This window comes from Natator depressus, chromosome 3 (assembly GCF_965152275.1).
Source record: "Natator depressus isolate rNatDep1 chromosome 3, rNatDep2.hap1, whole genome shotgun sequence".
NCBI classification, from domain to species: Eukaryota; Metazoa; Chordata; order Testudines; family Cheloniidae; genus Natator; species Natator depressus.
Window position 1 is genome coordinate 174,068,631 of NC_134236.1, and position 22,493 is coordinate 174,091,123.

General features: G+C 43.8%; 1 protein-coding gene across 2 annotated transcripts in view; it reads right to left on the reverse strand.

Moving 5' to 3' along the window:
* Positions 1-21,870, reverse strand: part of LRPPRC (leucine rich pentatricopeptide repeat containing) — a 168,548-nt gene extending 146,678 nt beyond the window's left edge. Inside the window, exons 1-2 of one of the 2 annotated variants that reach the window (XM_074949362.1) lie at positions 21,693-21,870; positions 895-974 (exon numbers count right to left, since the gene is read on the reverse strand). In XM_074949362.1, coding sequence (XP_074805463.1) covers positions 895-974; positions 21,693-21,823 — 211 coding nt within the window. In that variant the 5' untranslated portion in view covers positions 21,824-21,870. Of the gene's footprint in view, positions 1-768; positions 975-21,692 lie in introns of both variants that reach the window. The other variant, XM_074949361.1, reaches the window with a different exon arrangement.
* Between the last annotated feature and the right edge of the window lie 623 nt (positions 21,871-22,493).

Genomic DNA, 22,493 nt, shown 5'->3' on the forward strand with positions numbered 1-22,493 from the left:
AACCGAGCCCCTAGGTATGTTAACAGTTATCTGCAAAACTATGCGTACTCGATGTCCTCAAAAAATTCCTGTGGGAGCAATTCAACAGTGAAATCAGTTTAACTTTAAAATAAAATAAACCCACTTTTGGGAAAGAAGGGTGAAGAAAACTTTTGAAACTTAACTTAACTTGTTTGGAGCATTCACTGCATAAATAATCTAGTTACAAGGGAATCTGGGATAATCTCAGTTTTTTTCCCTTTGTAGTTCACCTTCAGCAATAAACAGCATCTTAAAGATACAGTGTCGTTCCTTATAGCCACAATGTTTATATGTGCTGTACGGAGAAAAAAGACACAATCCCTGTTCCAGTTTTATAACCAAGCTTAGATATGACACAGTGAACGATGATGTTCAGCAAAGGGAAAGACAGCTTGTTGCTCTGATGTACGTAAAATAGTACAGGCAACTCATTTGGAGATAATAAAAGCACACTGAATATCTGCCTGAACTTGCACCAGATTTTTCTGCAACCCCCCTCTACCACAAAAGCGGAAGAATGAAGGTTTGTTGCTTTATCATGGTCACTGGTCTCTTACATACAAGTTAATACAGCTAAACTTCCACAATTGCCTGTAAGAATTTGAGCTGAGGTGTGAGGTAAGTTTAGTAACACCTAAAAAACAAAATAAAACCCAACAAATCAGTTTTGTTTATGTTCTTTTGTTTTGACAAAAACTTTAAAATGAAATGTCAACTTATCATACAATGAATGAAAAGCAGGTTTACCTGTTCTGCACATGTCATGGAAGATTCTTTGTAAAAGAGTTTTAGTAATGCGGCCAGTTCTTCTGACAGAGCTATCCAGTTTATTTAAGGCCCAGTCAAAATGCTGTGCTTGCTTATTCTGAATACCTGAAACAGGTTCTTCTTGAACTTTCCCCTTCTGATGAGGTGCAATTGCAAAGAGCCTTGCATGGTAGATCAGTTGTGTGCTAAACAAAAACAAAAGCCATTTATGTCAGTTAATGAGCAAACACTTAAAAACCTCCTTCCACAAAATGTTAATTCCTCTTTACCAACATCCCCCGCCCCCCCACACCAAAGGGAAAAAAAAGCCAAAACCTTTTACAGACGACATGCAATGCTGGTTTAAACCAGTGTAAGCAATTCATACTACGCACTGTATCATTTCAAGAGGTTGGGGGGGTGGGAAGTCGACTAAGAAATGCATAAAACTGTGTATATTTCTCATATTGTCAAATGTTTGCCTATTTGGGGCGTCCAGCTAAACTGATTATAGCTTTGCCTAAAAATGGTTCAAAATGGTATTTTTGCAAAACAAAGCTCTGAAGCAAGGAATACGATTTCCCCATAAATAGTTGTAGACATCTCTTCTGAAGAGCAATAAATGAGGCAGCAAGCAACAATAACTTTTATAACCAATTTAAAGTACTAACAGAGAGAGCTGAACAATGTAAAGATTCGTAAACCTAGAAGATACCTTTTCATCTTATAAAATTACACTATTACATCACAGATAAATGGATATAAAAAAAACTTACATTGTAGCAACCATCAAAGATTTTTTTTAAATTTACTTCCACAGCACTAAGGACTAGGGAAATATAACAACTATAAAAAATTCTTCATAAAATTTCTTAACTGTTAGAAATTCTTGTTCTGGAATCAGAATGGTCCACACAGTGTTAATCAGGAACAGCTATTGAGTTTTAAATTCACACCCTACCTTAATCCACACTAACTTTCAGGTGTAGATAAGCCCTAAATTATAGTTAGGGCCCTACCAATTTCACAGCCATGAAAAACATGTCTCGGACTGAAAAATCTGGTCTTTTATGTCCCTTTACCCTATACTGCACAGATGTCACGGGGGAGACCAGCGTTTCTCAAACTGGAGGTCCTGACCCAAAAGGGAGTTGCAGGGCGGTCGCATGATTATTTTAGGGGACTCACAGTATTGCCACCTTTACTTCTGTGCTGCCTTCAGAACTGGGTGGCCGGAGAGCGGCGGCTGTTGGCTGGGCACCCAGCTCTGAAGGCAGCACCCCCACTAGCCGCAGTGCAGAAGTAAGGGTGGCAATACCATGCCATCCTTATTTCTGTGCTCCTGGTGGCGGCTCTGCCTTCAGAGCTGGGCTCCCAGCCAGCAGCCACTCTCCAGCTGCCCAGCTCTGAAGGCAGCACTGCTGTCAGCAGAAACACAGGAGTAAGGGTAGCAGTACCGCCCCCCGCCCCCCGCAAAATAATCTTGCGACCACCACCACACCCACACACACACACAAACTCCTTTTTGGATCAGGACCCCTACAATTACAACACCATGACATTTCAGATTTAAATAGCTGAAATCATGAAGTTTACTATTTTTAAACTCCTATGACCATGAAGTTGACCAAAATGGACTGTGAATTTGGTAGGGCCCTAACTATACTGATATGGTCAACAGTCAATATACAGACAAAAGTATGCACTGAACTGTAACTGGGCAGGTCCTCATTGTGTGCATATGTTTTCTGAAGTGTGTGCTAAAGTCATTCTTTCAGCTACACAGATTGGCCCAGATCTGTCTCCTCTAGATCCCTTGCACAGAGAAAAAACAGACTCTGCATACTAAGAGAAGAGGGGCTCAGTGGCATCTACAACTCTGGCCCTCCCCCTAAACTCTGCAAAAAGCACTCTTGGGTCCAGAGTGATAACTGGGCAGGCCAGGCGCCCCAGGAACTTTAGGTGAAAGAGGCAACACAGACAGAGGTGCAATATCTTTTCTGATGTGCCCCTCCACAAAGGGGTCTTGGTGGCAACCTGAAAGAGACTTTGGAAGGCCAGCTTGACTGTAAACAACATTTGAGGAGCAGGGGATGGTGCAGTTCCACCAGGTTTGTGGACAAGCCATGTGTCATTTTCCAGGAAAATTCCACCCAACAAAATGAACAGTGTGAGGAATCTCTTTGAGGAACCCCTCTTGAGCACCCACCAGCAGATTTTTTCACAGGCAGGATGGTTTAACACCATAAATTGGAATGGAGGCAGGGAGGAGGAAAGACAGTCAAGAAAGCGTTTACTTTCAAATCCACACAGAAAAAAATTTTTAAATTCAGCAACGTTTGGGAGCTTAAAATTGTCCTCCTACCACCAGACTGCACGGTTTTATACAGCTGATGTGGCCACAAAGCAACTAGTGCTATATCAATTCACACCATCTTAGTAATGACATTTGCATACAGTCAAAAATATCTGAAATCAATTCTTTTGAGCTAAAAGGAAAAAAGGTCTTATCCATTTGTGACCATATACAGATTTCACTGATTTAAAACTAAAGTCAGTCAAGTTTGGGAGAAATAAGATTGCAAAATATTTTCAGAGTTAGACAAGAGGAACAACAGTACAATAAAGCTGCTTGTTGTTGTTGTTATCTCAACCATTAAAATGATTAATCATCCTAGAAGCAGAGTTTTCTACCCAGGCAACTTATTTATCAGTGACCTAATTGCCGGACAACAATTATAAGCCATTACATTTTTATTCTCACCCCGAGCTCTTTTCCATATCTACCTGAACAAAAGGGCACAAACCACCAAGGAAAATGGTATGCACTAGTAGCTCAGAATGCTACCTGAAAGTTTGAGACACTACTTCAAGTCAAGGTTGATATAATGAGTGACTATACTCTTCACAAGTAAGCAGCAACATACGAGTATACTATCATCCTAATGCACAAGGATTTATGCTTGCAACTTCCATTACCATTAATGGGAGATGCACAAGTAAGGCTTTGTCCACACTACCCACCTTTTAGTGACACAGCTGTGCCTATGCTACATTAACTCCTATGCCAGACAGCTCATCCATGGCTGCAAATATTTTGTATCCTCATTTCATACCTACAGTTTATGAGTGGTCCCCAAACTTTTCATGGTCACACCCCCTCTCCCTGGAGCTGGGGTTAGGAGCCGGGGGCGGGGGGGAGAATGTGGACAGGGACAAGGCAAGCGCAGCTAGGGCCAGGCATGGGACCGGGAGTCGGGGAAATGGCTGGAGGTGGGGCTGGAAGTGGAGCAGAGCTGGGTGGCGCTCCCTTCCTCCTCCCCCCCATAGCATCTGGCCCATGCCCCCCCAAACGGGGGTGCACCCCAGAGTTTGGGGACCTCTGGTTTATACACTGCCTTTGCAAACAATCCTATCAAGGATCCTTGCCTTTAAAAAGCAGCTAGCACTTTAAAGCTTTTCTATAGCATCATCAAGGAAGATTCAACTTGACACATCTGCAGTAGAGTTTTGCATATGACGAACTGTCAAATTTGAACTCAGACCTGCCATAAAATAAAGAATATAATTTATTACTGAACTATCCTTGCTCAAAATATAGCCTGATGGTCCACTTTTTAAATAGGGGAAAAACCTACTATAAAGCAGAATACATTGCTTCTGTAGTCAGGAAGAAAGCAATTAGTACATTTGGCTGACAAACACAGGCTTATAAATGTTGCAAAAATCAAAGTATTTATTGATAGCCATGTTCAGGCATTAACTCGTCAATTTAAAAACTGCACAGATTTGAACATTTTAGTCAGCAGAGGATAGAACCCATTACTCCTGTGGGAATTCTGCATCACTGCGTGTCTGCCGAATTCATGGTCCCCGCAGATTTCTTCGCTTACCTGCAGAAAAATGACTTCTGATGGGGAAGCAAAGGGAAGCCACAAGAGCAGTCGTGCCCACTCCCTGGCAGTGCAGACTGGTCGGTTTGGGCACCCAGAGCAGCTAGTAGAGATGTAAATCACCGCCTGGGGAGAGGAGGGGAATGGGTATAGAGACTCTGTCCCTCTCGCTGGCTATTGCGGCATGCTCAGCATGGAGGGGCAGGGCTTTGGGGTATTTCTGAAGAGATAGGTGTGAGGCAGGCTCTGTTTTCCCAGGCAGAGGAGAACATAGCAGTCTGCCAGCTTAGTGAATTCCCCCAGGAGGATAACACAGGTATAAAATTTTAAGGCTCCTTTACATTGCCAGAGTGGTATAAATGAGACTTATTGTAAAGGACAGCATGGCCTTGTAAATGCTTATGGTGCTTTAGTGATTAGAACTGGTCTAAATTTTTGGACTGAAAAAATGTCCTTTCAAAACGTACTCCATGAACTGTTTGCTACTGACCTTTTTGAAGATGGTCAGTAGCCAGTATAAATTGTGAGTTTGAGTCCACAGCCCTCACTTGCTCTTCAGTTGCTTATGATGTAACACTGAGCATATGGCTGCATATATTTGTTGACTAATAATTAGACGTAAGGGTCAATACTAGCTACATTACTATTACCCAGAAGGAGTTTGGAGATTTCCTCCAATGCTCCCCACTCCCATTCGCCATCCATTGTATTGTAGTTTAAATAAATTACCAAAATAACTGAAACTAGCTGGATTAGATTGCATTATTTTGACCAAAAATAATGCAGAATTTTTAATATTTTTGTGCAGAACTTTTAATTTTTTGGCACAGAATTCCCCAGGAGTAACCCATTCACCTCAAATAAAGGATTCTTACATATCCATTTACCTCAAATAAAGTATTTTTACACTGAAATAACCATACCTAATTTTTTTTTAAATAATTCCATTTGACATCATAGAAAGAGAAACTGTTACACAGGAACCAGAGTGTGTCAAATGTTATCTCAGATAAAAAATAAAATTAAAACTCTCTAGGTTATAAACAACTCACTACACAGGAAAGCTTAGTTTGATCTTTTTACAAGTTAATATTTAGCACAGTGATTACAAATTCTTAGTAAACCTTCTTTCTAGAGCTGTCAATCCCAGTTAACTCAAGCAATTAACTCAAAACAAATTAAGTTGATTAAAAAAATTAATCGCGATTAATCACAGTTGTAATCACACTTAGTAAAAGAATACTAAAATTATAAGTATTTTTAGATTTTTCTACATTTTCAAATATATTGATTTCAATTACAATACAGAATACAAAGTATTCAGCACTCACTTTATATTATTTTGATAAATATTTGCACTGTAAAAAATAGTATTTTTCAAGTACTGTATTGCAACCTCATTATTGTGAAAGTGCAACTTACAAATTTAGATTTGTTTGTGTTACATAACTGCATTCAAAAACAAAACAATGTAAAAACTTTAGAACCTACAGATCCACTCAATCCTACTTCTTGTTCAGCCAATTGCTAAGGGTTCGTCTACAGTACGAAATTATTTCAAAATTATTCTATTCGAATTTTCGGAAGCTATTTTATACTTTCGGCCTTCTGTGTCCCCACTAAAGCGTGTGAATTCAGCGGATTGCATCCACAGTATCAAGGATAGCATCGAATATTGGAGTGGTGCACTGTGGGTAGCTATCCCACAGTTCCCGCAGTCCCTGCCACCCATTGGAATTCTGGGTTAAGCTCCCAGTGCATGATGGGGCAAAAACATTCTCGCGGGTGTTTCTGGGTGTGTGTCGTCAGAAAGCTACGGCAGACAATCGTTTCGCGCCTTTTTGGCATGCAGACGCCATACTGCTTTCAGCAGACGGTGCACCACTACTCTCCTGCTACTATGAATCCACCTCTCATTTCCTCTCATCTTCCTTTGTAATCTCTACTATCTACTCTTTCTCTTCCTCATTGAATGCTTCCGCCGCCAACTCTGCCCTCCCGCTATTGCCACGCTTGCGAGCTTCTCCATGTTGTCTGTCCTGGGCTCCCACCTCTGTGAAAGCCACAGAAGACAACCATTTTCAGCCTTTGTTCGGCTATCGTGAACCGAACAGCACAGCTTCCACTGCCATTCTGCTCTCCTACGTTTCGCGCCCTTTTTCCAGGATTACCCATGCAGGCGCCATAGCCATGGAGCCCGATCAGATCTCCGCTGCAGTTTTGACCATTGTAAATACCTTGCGCATTATCCAGCAGTATCTGCAAAACCAGGCGAGGAAGCAGGAAACAAGTACAGACTGGTGGGACCGCATAGTGTTGCGGGTATGGGATGATTCCCAGTGGCTGAGAAACTTTCATATGAGTAGGACCACTTTCATGGAACTTTGTGACTTGCTGTCCCCTGCCCTGAAGCGCAAAGACACCAAAATGAGAGCAGCCTTCACAGTTGAGAAGCTTCCATAGCCCTGTGGAAGCTTGCAACGCCCAACAGCTACCGGTCAGTCGGGAATCAGTTTGGAGTGGGGAAATGTACTGTGGGGGCTGCTGTGCTGCAAGTAGCCAATGCAATCATACACAGGCACCCTGGACAGGAGTAAGGAACAATTCAACTATAGGCTGAGCAAGTGCAGAATGGTGGTAGAATGTGCGTTTGGACGTTTGAAAGCGTGCTGGCGCAGTTTACTGACTCTGTTAGATCTCAGCAGAGCCAATATTCCAATTGTAATTGCTCCTTGTTGTGCTCCACAATATCTGTGAGAGTAAGGGGGAAGACATTTACAACAGGGTGGGAGGTTGAGGCAACTCACCTGTCGGCCAGTTTCGCACAGCCAGACAACAGGGAGATTAGAAGAGCACAGCAGGGCGCGCTGCACATCCGAGAAGCTTTGAAAGCCAGTTTCATGACTGGCCAGGGTACAGTGAGAGTTGTGTTTGTTTCTCTTAAAGTTACCCACCCCCCATATATATATGAAAGGAAATAAAGTCACAATTGTTTAAAAACCGTTCTTTATTATTTGTTGCACAAAACATTGAGAGAAATCAGAAGCTAGACGGGGGAGGGGCAGTATTGGGTTGGGGTGGAGGAAGAGGGAAGGACAAGTCCAGAAACCAAATCAAAATTTAGGATATGCCAAATTGTTATTGCCATATTGCTGCTTGTGCAATCCTCTCAGGATCACTGTGTGGGTCCCCGTAGCCTCTCCGCCCATGTTCTTGGGCATCTGGGGAAGGAGGTTATGGAACTTGGGGAGGAGGGAGGGCGGTTATTCAGGGGCTGCAGCGGCAGTCTGTGGTCTTGCTGCCTTTCCTGCATTAGATCCACCATACAGCGGAGCATGTCAGTTTGCTCCCCCATGAGCTTGACCATAGCATCCTGCCTGCTCTCATCGCGCACGTCCCTCCTCTCTTCGTATTCACGAAACGCTTTACGCGACTCCGCGGTTGTTTGCCTCCATGCATTCAACTGGGCCCTATCAGTGCGGGAGGACTGCATGAGCTCAGCAAACATGTCGTCCCGAGTTCATTTTTTCCGCCTTCTAATCTGGACCAGCCTCTGGGACGGAGTAGATAGGGGCCACGTTGAAACATTTGCACCTGCTGCAGGAGGAGAAAAAGGGAGGGTAGTATTTTAAAAGATAAATTTTAGAGAACAAAGGGGACACTGTTTCGCAGTGAAACAGGCAATTCATAGTACACAGCACATATTCTTTCTCTACATGGTCTCATTTTGCCTCTTATACTGAAGTGCCTGCCACGTTGGTATGAGTAAGCCAACAAATGCGGCCAGGCAACAGAATTCAGCTTGCAGGCAGCGGCCATGCAACAGAATTCAGCTTGCAGGCAGCCTGCGGGCTCTCTGGGATGATCGCTTCACACAACACCGCCCCCCCCACCCCCTCCTCCACACACACACCCAGCGTGGCTCCGATGAGGCTCTGAGCAGGGATGAGCCCTTTAAACTAAACGCAAACAGCCCAGTGTGGCTGAGTTTCCCCCCCAACCCCCATCGTGTGGCTCCGAACAAGCTCACTCACCAGAAGTGCCTTCTCCAGGGTCATGGTCTGGAAGCATACTTTGGGAGTGGGGGGAGGCTATTGGCTCCAGCGTTAAGAACAGTTCCTGGCTAGAGGGGAAAACAGATTCCCCACTTGCCACCTGTGCACTGTCCTCCTCCTCCTCCAAAAACTCATCGTCCTCGCTCCGTGCTACTCCCCCCTTGCAGGTGTCCATGGACAGCGGTGGGGTAGTGGTGTCATCACCCCCCATTATTGTATGCAACTCATGGTAGAAGTGGCATGTATGGGGCTGTGACTCAGAGCGCCCGTTCGCCTCCCTGGCTTTTTAGTATGCTTGCCTGAGCTCCTTGATTTTTCTACGACACTGTTCTGTGTCCCTGGAGTAGCCTCTTTCTGTCATGGCCCTGGAGACTTTAGCGTATGTATTTGCGTTTCTTTTTTTGGAACGTAGTTCTGCCATAACAGATTCATCTCCAACATGCACTAAGATCCAGTACATCCATTCGGACCATGCTGGAGCTCGTCTGCGAATCCGGGACTGCGTGGTCGCCTGTGCTGGTGGACTGTGCTGATGGTCACCTGTGCTGGTGGCGACCAAACCGGAAATTCAAAAGTTCCCGGGGCTTTTACTGCCTACCTGGCTAGCGCATCGGAGTTCAGAGCGTTGTCCAAAGCAGTCACAAGGAGCACTCTGGGGTAGCTCCCGGAGGCCAATATCATCGAATTGCATCCACAGTACCTGTAACCCGGAACTGCGATCTCGATTTTAGCGCTACTCCACTTGCCGAGGTGGAGTACAGAAATCAGAGTAAAGAGCCCTTTAAATCGAAAAAACTGGTTTGGTCATGTGGATGGAATCAGTTTTATTTCGAAGTAACCCAGCTAATTACGAAATAACCATGTACTATAGACCAGGCCTAAGACAAACAAGTTTCTTTACATTTATGGAAGATAATGCTGCCCGCTTCTTATTTACTTTGTCACCTGAAAGTGGGAAGAGGAGCTTGTATGGCACTGTTGTAGCTGGCATTGCAAGGTATTTACATGCCAGATATGCCAAACATTCATATGCCCCATCATGCTTCAGCCACCGTTCCAGAGGACGTGCTTCCATGCTGATGACGCTCATTTAAAAAAGTCTTGATTAAATTTGTGACTGAACTCCTTGGGGGAGAATTGTAGGTCTACAGCTCTGTGGTTTTAACCGCATTCATCTTATATTTCATGTTATAGCAGTCTCGGATGACGACCCAGCACATGCTGTTCATTTTAAGAACACTTTCACTGCAGATTTGACAAAACCTAAAGAAAGTACCAATGTGAGATTTCAAAAGACAACTACAGCACTTGACCCAAGGTTTAAGAATCTGAAGTGGCTTCCAAAATCTGAAAGGGATGAGGTGTGGAATATGCTGTTAGAAGTCTTAAAAGAGTAATGCTCCGATGCAGAAACTACAAAACCTAAACCACCAAAAAAGAAAATCAACCTTCTGTTGGTGGCATCTGACTCAGATGAAGAAAATGAATGTGCGTCAGTCTGCACTGCTTTGGATCGTTATCGAACAAAACCCATCATCACCATGGAAGCATGTCTTCTGGAATAGTGGTCGAAGCATGCAGGAGCATACGAATGTTTAGCATAGCTGACACGTAAATACCTTGCAACTCCGTCTACAACAGTGCAATGCGAACGATAAAGAGACTGTACTACAGTACTTGCATGAGGTGAATTGAAATGCTATTTCTCTTATCTTTTTTACAGTGCAAATATCTGTAATCAAATATAATAGAAAATGAGCACTGTACACTTTGTATTGTGTTGTAACTGAAATCAATACATTTTAAAATGTAGAAAACATCCAAAAATATTTATAATAAATTGTATTCTATTATTAACAGTGTGATTAAAAATCTGCAATTAATCATGATTTTTTTAAAATCTCGTGATTAACTGTGATTAATTTTTTTTATTCGCTTGACAGCCCTACTTCCTTCACACCCATCTAGTTTTCATTATAAGTCTCAATACATAATGCCAATAAGAAAAGGTCGGAATTTCACATTATCACATCTCTAATTGGGACATTAGTGGTTCAGTCAGAACGAAGATAAGCTTTTTCCACACACTACAGAGATGTGCCCCTGCGTAAGGGTTTCTATTTCACTGAGATAAGGCAGGATACTACTTGCAAAGAGAACAATTTTATATTCTTTATTATGGATTGTGATGCTTTAAATTTCAGGCAGAATATCTGAAAGCTACTACAAGTTCTGTTCGGTTATCCCCAAAGTGACAAAGGACATCATTATCCCTTTAAAAGAACAAAGTCTCTGATAAGAAGACATGAAAATAAAAAATGCACATGAAGAATAGTAGGACAGTTTAGTACAGGCTATACATTGTTTGAAATTAAGTTTCTCCAGTAATATCAAAACAATCACACTGAATGCCTTCTCTGCATCTAATGCTAGCTAGCAAACTACTTTTATCCTTTGGTTTAATTCAATGTTAGTGTTCCGCCTATTATGATTAGTGTCCATTCCTGGGACAGAGCCAAAACTGGTGTGAACTGGTAGTAACTAAGCTAATAGTTTGACTAGATATATGATATTTATCAGTACATTCTACGGTCTTCTGGATTTTTCATCATTTGTGCATACAGTTATGCTGGCCTCCAAAACCGGAACTCGCCAATTTTCCCCATTCAAGGAAATAATAGAAGATTTTGAAGAATTTGAAGCACTAAGCTCCTGAAAAAGATATATAGAACTTCTTTTGAAAGCCACCCAGACCTAGAGATTTGTCACTTGAAAGGGTTTCTTAGTGTTTTGAACGTTCACGTTATCTGACTTACAACCATATTTGTTTTCTTCAGTAATGTGCGATATTTAAGTTCCCCCCAAAAAAGTATATATTTGCACTCTAAAAGGAGTTGCTGAGGGTTATGGTTTTTTGTAGACCTAAAATGTTTCTCTTGATTCACCAGTTTATTTACTTTATTCTATAACAATTGAAGGGAAAAAGTGGGATGGGGTATTTTTGAAAGCATATGGCTAATTTTATTTCAAATACTTAAACCACTGTCGGGTGTGTGAGAGGGACATGTTTGTCCTAGATTTGATAATGCTGACAAGTTACACTTTTAACTTATTCAGCTTGAACTTTTCAGATGCACCATTACTGATTTTTTCCTGTAAGTTTCAAAACTGCTCTACAGCATAAAATAGGTGCATTAGTGTACACACCTTCAATTAAAAAGGTTAGTTTTAGTTTAGTTTAGTTTAGTTAGTTTTGCTCCACTGGCATGAATTATGACTATGGTACTAAATGCCTTTGCCAAAGTCTTTTCCCACCATTCTGACCCTAGCACCACCACCCCTTCCTTCAATAGTTCTGTCTCTTAATATAAAAATACAAGATTCTCATTCTCACCTGCAAGACCCTCTGCAGTCCTGCTACCATCAAAATGTTTGCTCTCTTGTTCTCTTTCCCTAGTCCCCTTTTCTTCATTGCTCCCTTGGCTTCTCTTTCCTTCACTTTCGTGCTGTCACATATGCTTGGAACAGCTTTGATAACCTACACCGCCAGGATCCTACTATTCTCCTCCATATTTCTGCTAAAATGCACAACTCTTCTGCCTCTCATCATCAATAAACCGCACATCCTCCTCCCTGAATGTTGGCCTAGCCTTGTTTTATGTTTGCCTCACATAAAACATAAGCACTTCCATACAAGTAGTATGCGTCATTGAGGTTTATAAAGCTCTTTGGAAACTAATGGCACTTTTTATTAAAAATAAAATACTAAAGCGAATGGAATTAGCATCCATTCCTGAATTAAGAGTTGTATTCATTCTGCCAAGCTAAACAGACATTTTTAATTAACTACAGAAAAACAAACGTTGTACCCCTTGACATGACTGTAATTACTAGTGTTTAGCCAAATGGTTCACAAATACAATTATATTTAAAGTGCTGAGTATGTACTTCAATTAGAACAAAAATTCTCCTGAGCTGCATTATAATTGGCAATCATGTCAATATGAAATCCAGTAAATAGTTACTGTTGGCATTCACTTACAACCATAGATACACAATTTATACATACAGCTTAAAAACAGAAGTACAAGAAAATACCAGTAAAGAAAACGGAAATTATTTACTTATATTATAGTTGCATCTAAAGACTATATTCAGGATTGAAACCTCATTGTGGGCATTGTACAAACAAAAAATGGCCCCTGTCACAGCACAATTTACAAAGTAAAACGGAGACAAAATGTAAAACAAGGTCACAGTGTTTTGCCAATATTGGCTTTTGCTATATATTGGCTGAAGAAAAAGGAATCACAATATATTTGCTATATACCGAATGTGAAATGGTTTCCTTGTACTTGCTTAGTGCGCATCCTGGGATTAATCCACTCTCCAGTCATTTCTCATGGAAAAAGAGCACTGAATCGAATACAAGTTTTGCATGCGAAAGGAGAGCAAGATCAGGCCTCCAATATGGCGTATACACTTGATCCAAGTCTCTAGACATTCAAATAACCTTGGAATGAAAGCTGGACTACGGGCACTTTTTGTAACAATTTCATACAAGTAGTGGAGTGAGCTGCTTGGATCATTTTGATGTCAGCTTAAAGACATAAAAAACAGCACCAGGAAAATTGATTCCTTTATCAATGGTTAATGCCTCCTCTGAGTGCCAACGCTCAAACAAGCACTGATTAGTCCCTTCTTCAAGAACGCCCCACCAACCACCACCTTGAACATAGACTGCATTAGTATCTTTCCGTTGTCAGGAGATTAACAGTGAAGTCATCAAGTATGGATACTGATTTTATTATATGTATCAGCAGTTTGACAGTGGACCATGAGGCATTGCTTACACTCTAACAGGCTCTGGCAGGAATGTATGAAGTTGTTTCAATGGCACTGTTCGTTCCTTTGAAAGGTTTTGTGTAAACGCTTGTTCATTCCTTACATGCTTATCATGTGGTCTCACAAGATTCCATTCTATCACCACTCCTGGTCAGTGCACATGTGAGGTTATTAGAGTGCTAAATCTTTGGGATCACAGAGCCATTAGCATGCTTATGAAGTCAGATAATGCTGGTTGCCAGGAAGAAGAAACTATAGAGAAATTGACAGGGATTTGTGACTGCTCCATCTAGTGCTGGAGTGCATCTACCTCTTGCCAAAGTGGCTTGCAATTCTCGACTCCCAGTTAGCCATATTGGCTCATTCTGCTTCCCCACACCCACCTCCCCAACAATCTGAAGTTGGCCTGAAGGCTGTCTTTTTCCATGATGATTCAGATTTTGCCAGTCATCCACACCTGGCACCTGCAGGGTGAATTTCTGCATTCTTGCAATACTGTATTTGCCCACTCACTTAAAACAAGGTGTTTTTTTTTTTTATTACATCAAAGAACAGTTTTCCCCTAAGAACGAAGGCAGAAAAGTAATTTGTGCCTGGGCTACTATATTTTCATTCAAGTTCTTCAAGGCTCGGCTATTTCAAGATGTATCTGGAATGGCCCTGGATGGCTATGTAGATATTTCAGTTACCACTCAGCAAGGCAGGCCTTGCTCACCAAGTAGGGCGGTCAACATGTTGGACATTCTATAACTTATACTGGCTTCCTCCTACCTTTATAATTCTGGGTGCAATTCAAAGTCGTGGCTCTAAATTCTGTACAGTTTGGAACTCTGCTTTTGTTAGGGACTGTCTCTCTCCTTCCATTTACTACAATGATGGCTTAGAGAAGATAAGGAACATTTTCTGAGCGCCCGTAGAGATTCAGAAGCAAGAACTGGAAGTACAGCATGGTCATTAGAAAACTAAGTGTACTACTTCCATTCTTGAACAGCCCAGTTGGCTGATTTTCAGGGCAATACATATTTTGGCCAAGCCTTTGCCTATTTCAGGTTTTTTGTTTTGTTTTGTTTTGTTTTTGGGGGGGGAGGGGGAGTGAGCTACTTTTTTCTCTTTCTAGTGTTTATTTGGTGCCCAGATACTATAGTAATGAGAATCTTAGAAATGCATGTATTAAGGAACGTTTAAGGCAGAATGGGAATTTTAAATTGGTATTATAGGCTAAGATGTTACATAGCAAGTCATTCTTTTAAAACATTCAGTAAACATATGAGAGAAAAGAAATAATCTATTCCATGCCCTGCTTGTGCAGAATATTGCTTACTGTGTATTTGCTAGACCTGTGTCCTATCTTTAGCTATCCCAAGCGATAGAGTTGCAACAATATTCTTTGGAATCTATTCCATACTGTACTAGATCTCACTGTGAGTTTACTGTGACTTTGAATTATGGTCTTAGGACCCAAACAAGTTTAAGAAGAGTACTCATCACCAATGTGGTATAAAACCACACAATTTTCTTAGTAAAAAGGGCCATTTCCAAAAGTTAAGGCTTGTACAGTACACAACCAAAGCACAAGCTATGCTTGAGCTCAAAAAATAATCTAGAGAATTACATGCCAGAGATGTAAGAACATTTATGAACCTAAATGGACCCTCAGTTTTACACTTTTACTCTTCTACCTTACATATGCTGGGAATGCTGAATGCCTCTACAACAGTGACAATAAGGAAATAAACATTTCAGCAGAAATGCAGATGTTTGTTTCAGGGCATGAAGGCAGGTGGCAACTAATGATCCATTAAATGAAAAGCTAAATAGAATATTCTACAATCCAAGTGACTGAATTTAGCCAATCAAGAACTAAACACAACAAAAGGAATAATACATTCCTAAATGATTTGTTAGTTTATTATTTTCCAACTTCAGTTTAGTTTTTAATGTCAGATAATACTTTTTCACACACAAAAATTGTAACTTATAGTAACAACAACTTAGCACTACATATGTATTAAATCTTTGCTGAGAGGTAGGTGGTCCACACCAACATCATGAGGAGAGAATGGGACTGTTTAGCTTGGAAAAGAGACAACTAAGGGGGGGATATGATAGAGTTTATAAAATCATGAATGGTGTGGAGAAAGTAAACAAGGAAGTGTTATTTACTCCTCATAACACAAGAACTAGGGGCCACCAATGAAATTAATAGGCAGCAGGTTTAACACGGTTCAAAACAAGAACTAGATAAATTCATGGCCCATCAAAGGTTATTATCCAGAATGGTCAGGGATGGTGTCCCTAGCCCGTTTGCCAAAAGCTGTGAATGAGTGATGGGGGATGGTTCACTTGATGACTACCTATTCTGTTCATTCCCTCTGAAGGATCTGGCATTGGCCACTGTCAGAACACAGGATACTGGGCAACATGGACTTTGGTCTGACCCAGTATGGCTGTTCTTATGTTGTATTCACTTTTGCCCAGATTAAACTAGTGTCATCATACTTTGCGTCCCATTTATTCTCTTCTTATAGTGTAGTCTCAGGAAGATCCTAGCTGCATTTTGTAGTTCAAAGAAGGTACAAACCTAGGGTTGAATCCCACACATGCATACTTTCATCCAATAAAGCTATTCTACTGCTCTTTTATTTCCTTAACTCAAAAGTGAATACAATGTTGTAATACAATTCAGTGGGAGCGGAATCTTGATGTTCAATGTTTTTATTTAGAGGATCAATTTTTTCATTCAAGTGCTTAAAAATGGGTTGGCAGAACATGAGAGCAAAAGTGACAGCAAGCACACTAGTCCAGTTGTGCAAGTATTTTTATGCTAATCTAATTTTTTTGAATTGCTAACAGAATTTATGTAACTTTCACTTCTTACTAAAAAAGAGTTCCAGGCTTTGTCACTGGCCAAAAACGTTCTTCCCTCCACTGCACGAAAGGAAAGTTTGAGAGAAGTTCAAAACACTCAGAAAAGGTTGTCCAACAAAACAAAACAAAAAGTACTTCCAGTATTATGAAAAAATTGAGAGCCCCTGCTTTTGACCAGCTTTATCTATTACAGTAACTCCTCACTTAACATTGTAGTTATGTTCCTGAAAAATGCTACTTTAAAGGAAACGATGTTAAGTGAATCCAATTTCCCCATAAGAATTAATGTAAATAGGGGAGGTTAGGTTCCAGGGACATTTTTTTTCATCAGACAAAAGACTCTCTCTCTCTCTATATTTTATATATATTATATATACATATACATATACACACACACACATATACATATACACACACACACATATACATATACACACACACACATATACATATACATATACACACACACACAATAAGTTTTAAACAGTTTAATACTGAACACAGCAATGATGATTGTGAAGCTTGGTTGAGGTGGTGGAGTCAGAGGGTGGGATATTTCCCAGGGAATGCCTTACTGCTAAATGAAAAAAGAAAAGGAGGACTTGTGGCACCTTAGAGATTAACAAATTTATTTGAGCATAAGCTTTCGTGAGCTACAGCTCACTATTATTAGTCTCTAAGGTGCCACAAGTCCTCCTTTTCTTTTTGCGGATACAGACTAACACAGCTGCTACTCTAATTACTGCTAAATGATTAACTAGCACTCGGCTGAGCCCTCAAGGGTTAACATATTGTTGTTAATGTAGCCTCACACTCTACAAGGCAGCACGAATGGAGGGAGGGGAGACAGCACGGCAGACAGAGACAGAATACACACCTTGTGTGTGAGAGAGATGAGCTTTGCCCCCACTTTAAGTGTGCTGCCCTTTTAAGTATATCAGCAAGTTCAGACGCAGCAGATGGTGCCAGCAAGCTCCCTCAGTCCCGAGCCCTGTCATGTCCCCCCCACACTTGGAGATAGGGTACAGGAGTGGGGGCAGGAGCAGGGGGAGGGGGAAACCCTGACATTAGCACCCCTCTTCCTCTTGCCCCTTGCACAGCAAGCAGGAGGCTCCCGGGAGCAGCTCCAAGGCAGAGGGCAGGAGCAGCACACGGCAGTGGGGGGAGGGACAAGCTGAACTGTTGGCAATTGATAGCCTGCTGGGCGGCTGCCACACAGGGAACTTAGGGGATCTGATGGGGGGCTGCTGGTCCACCCTGGTTCCAAGCCCCCACCAGCTAGCTGCAACAGGCTGCTCTTTCTGCAAGCAGTGGACAAAGCAGGCAGCTCCCAAACAAGGTTATAAGGGAGCATTGCATAACTTTAAACGAGCATGCTCTCTAATTGATCAGAAACCTAACAAGGAAACAACGTTAACCAGGACGACTTTAAGTGAGGAGTTACTGTACAAAAAGAGAAGAAGGCAGGAGGATGAAAGTTGAGGTAGAAGTAGCCATCACTAAGAAATGCCTATGAATATTTCATGAAGTATGATTTTAATGTGACCACGCATTTGTCTATACTACAACATAAGAAGAGCCATAAAGAGTCAGACCATTCATCTGTCTAGTCCAGTATCCTGTCTTACAACAGTGGCCAGCACTAAACGCTTCAGAGGGAATGAATAGAACAGGGCAATTATCAAGTTATCCATCCCCAGGTGTCCTGTCCCAGCATCTGGCAGTGAGAGCCTTAGGGACACCCAGAGAATGGAGTTGCATCCCTGACCATCTTTGCTAATAGCCGTTGATAGACCTATCATACTCCCTGAATTTGTCTAATTTTTTATTTTTTCAAATCCAGTTACAGTTTTGGTCTTCACAACATGCCCTGGCAACAAGTTCCATGGGCTACCTGCGCATTGTGTGAAGAAGTACTTCCTTGTATTTGTTTTAAACCTGCTACCTATAAATTTCACTGGGTGACCACTGGCTCTACAAACTCAAAAAACTGGCTCTGACAGGAAAGTGATAAGATTGATCCTGTGCCTAAAACAGACTCAGAGAAGGAAACTTGTGAATAGATCCCTCTCCCCTACTTCTTAAATGGCTAAAGATCTGCAGATGGTACAGTATTCCTTGACACTGTTTCACGAAGGAACCCCTCTGTTGAAACTAAGTTTCGTAGTGACTGACACCACTCAACACCATGAGATATAGCTCTCTTTACCTGTCCAAAGCAGCTCCCCTTCTTGACTAAAATAATTGAGGCCAACTTAGGGAAAGCTACTCTTCCCATACAATAGAGAAAACTGCAGTTCCCCTCAACTTTTAATAGAGATTCAGTCCACAGATCATGTTGAGCACAACATACTAAGATCAAAGTTTCTATGAACCATTTATATCAGCACTGGAACCTGCTGATGTCCAAGGCTGCACCTTAATAGCAGAGATAATGGCTTGTTAGCTGCCTATGAGAAAAAACTCAAAATGTCTAAAAGTTGCAAAGTTAGTTGTTACTTTCTGATGCAAGTGCAACATGCTGCATGGGTCTCGTGGAAGCATAAGAATATGAATGTGCCTTACTGAACAGCCACATGAGAACAGTACCTTGTCTTGCATCTCTTGCTTTCCCCATTCAGTATTCATTTATGAACATCATTCGTAGTATTATACACTGAAAACTCTTAAGGGATGCATCTGTAAGACACATCCACAAACGGACTTAGCTGTTCTCATGCATATCCTTTAGGCACCTTGCCACCCAGTGGAATCCACAGCCCTGTAATGGGCATCTTGGCTCCATATACAATGCATGAGATGAGTTAGGGGCCAGAGAACAGTCTCCACAAAAACCAGCATGCTAAGTGCAAAGCTGCCTAACCAAGGCAATAGGAAAAGCTGAGAAAAGGGGTGTGGCTTATGCCCTATCCCACAGGAAGTTAGGCACCTAACTCTGATTGGGATTCCCAGTCATGAACCTGCTTCTGCAGGTCAGCCCCAGTGTTCCCTCTATTTTGCCCACACACGTGCAGAATGAATTTTGTTTGACACATCACCTCCATATTGACGCACATAACAAAATTCATGTGGTGGGGCTAAGGGGTTCGAAGTGTGGGAGGGGGCTCAGGGCTGGGACAGAGGGTTCAGGTGAGAAAGTGAGGGCTCTGGGGTGGGGCCGGGGATGAAGCATTTGAGATGCACGCTGCCCCAGGGCTATGGTGGGGAGAGAGGACTCCCCCCACAGCAGCACCTGGGCTGGGGATGGGAGAGGCACCTCTCCCCTGGCCGCAGCAGGTCCGGGGCTGGGCTGGGGCCAAGACCGAAGAAGGGGCGCCTCTCTCCCAACTGCAGAACGTCCGGGATTGGGGGGCATCTCCGCCAGCCACAGCAGGTCAGGGTTAGACTGGGGCTCCTCTCCCCCAGGCAGCTTTGAGGGAATTTACGTCAGCACCTTTGCAATTTGTTGCAAGAAACACCAGAGGGCAAAGTGGCAGCACCCTCATTGCCCTAATCACTGAGCTAAAGGCTCTCACCCAAGATTCCCCTCTCTTCCTGAGATTTGATTTTACTACCTCTCAGGTGAGTACCCTAACCACTGGACCACAGTCACACACTCTCTCTAGCCCAGGGGTTCTCAAACTGGGGGTTGGGACCCCTCAGGGTGTCATGAAGTTATTACTGGGGGAGAGGGGGTCACGAGCTGTCAGCCTCCAGCCCAAATCCTGCTTTGCCTCCTGCATTTATAATAGTGTTAAATATATTTAAAAGTTTTTAATTTATAAGAGGAGGGTCACTGTCAGAGGCTTGCTATGTGAAAGGGGTCACCAGTACAAAAGTTTGAGAACCACTGTAACCAAGGTATATTTAATTAGTCATACAAAGTGGAACAGCTCCAACAATAGAGACTGAGAGAGCCATATCAGAATACTCTAAAGCCCAGAGATTGGGATACCTATCTGAGAGGTGAGACCCCTAAGTTCAAATCCCTTTTTCAATACCAGAAAAAGGGGGGAACTGAATCCAGATCAACATCCCAGTGGAGTGTCCTAACCACGAGGCTAAAAATAGTAAGGGGACCGACTCTTACTCAGCCATTTTGCATGGGTTTGCATTTTGCATGTTCAGAACACCTCCCAGATCAAGCCCTGTAGGCCAGATAGGTGAGGGAAAACCTCATTGAGGACCCCACTGGAACTTAGATGAGAGAGAGGTTCCCAGGCGTCTAGACTGAGATGGCTGCATGCATGCTCCCTAGCACAAACTTAGGCACCTTGAGGACTTTACAAGTGGAAATTTAAGGGCTTTGGGCACCTCCAGTGTGAGATGGAAGCTGAACTGGGGTTTGGAAAGTATGTAATACCTAAATGTTGACGTAGGCATCTAACTCCTTTTGTAAATCTAGTCCCGTTTCTCTACTTGTTTCTGTACAGTACCTACAACATTTTATCGGAATAATGGAAGTTGAACTGGGATACGTCACCATCCAACCAAGTGGTGGAAGCTGGAACTACCCCAAGGGAATTAGAATATCCCTGAGAGAATCAGAACAGAGGCAGTGTGGTCTTATGGTCAAGAATAAAAAGGAGGGAAAGCCAGCTTGGGTTCTTTTCCTATCCCTGACCTGTTGCATGACCTTGCACGAATCACTTCATCTGTCCCTGCCAGCTTTCCCTGTGTCTGACTATAAATAAGCTATTTGGTAGGGAAGCTACCCCCTCCTCTGTGCAGCTCCCAACACAACAGAGCCATATCTCGGGGACCCTCGGCTGCTCCTGTAATGGGAAGAGAGCCGTGCCAGCCGCAGATCTAGTTTACTGTCCGCGTGCGACAAGCCAAGCTGCCCTGTTCAGGCCCCTGGGTCCTAAGCTTCCCTCTGGCGAAGAAGTCACCATGCAACACGAGGCCGGTCCCTCCGCCCTTGACCAGCTCTTCGCAGCCACCCAAGGTCTTACGGGGGGCTCAGGGAACCCCAGGAAGCAACAGCGCCCGTGAGGGGCGAGACAAGGGCTGCCCCGCCCGAAGGAAGGGACGAGGCGCGGGCCCAGGGGACGCGGGGTCTCGAGAGCGCTGCCCGAGGGAAGGGGCGGAGCTGCCGCAGGGCCCGGACTGGTGGGGAGCGGGGTCACGGCCCCACGGCCCAGGGATGGGAAGAGAAGGAAGCAGAGCTGTAGGTTTGACCGTCCCCTGCGCTGGGGCCCAGCCTGGCCCACGCGCTCCCCTCAGGAGCGCCCCTGTCCTCCCGAGCGGGAGCGCCTCCCCGCGAGCGAGCCCGAGCACTCACCTGCCAGGGGCTCCCGCCAGCCCGGCGGCGCGGGGCGAGGGGCAGTGGGCAGCGGCTCCCCGCGGCAGCCGGAGGAGGCGGGACCAGAGAGGCCGGAGCCGGCAGGCCGAGCCCAACAGCGCAGCCATCATCCTCACACGCACCGGGCAGGAAGAGCACGTGATCGCTCCAAACTCAACCACAGTGAGCCGGTGGTGGTGGGGGGAGTGCTAGAGGAGGGCACGCCCCTCGGCCCAACCCATCTCGCAAGGAGAAACCACTAACCGCAGGGGCGTGACAATGTTAGGCTCCCTGTAATTGGCCCCCAATGGTGTCAATTTTCTCTCTGTTGGTCCAGCCAGCTTTTCCCCCCCCCTCCCAAATGGTACAGCCCCAGCACAGTTGGCGCGCGGTAGACCTTAACCCTGGGTTAGAACAGTCCGCTGGGCCGGCCAGAAACATGCCCGAAGTTTTCCGAACCAAGGCCCAGCGATGAAACGCGAGCAGAGACGCTGGGCAGGGGAGGAGAAGCACGGGATGCAGAGGGAGAGCGCGCCGCGCTGGGCGGACGAGCGGTCCCTCAGCTGCCACATTTTATTTCGGAACGGTTGGTGGTCGGCCCACAGCGGGACGAGGCCCCAGCCTGACTCTGTCTTGGCGGGCCTGAGAGAGGAAGTCACGTGGCTGTAGCCTGATTCGCCTCAGGGGAGGCTGCCGTCACGCCCATCAGCGCGGTGCTCTCTGCCTCTCTACCCCGCTGGGGCGGGCCGGGGGCGGAGCTAAGGATGGCGGTAGGCGCTTGGCTGCTGCGGCGGGGCTCAG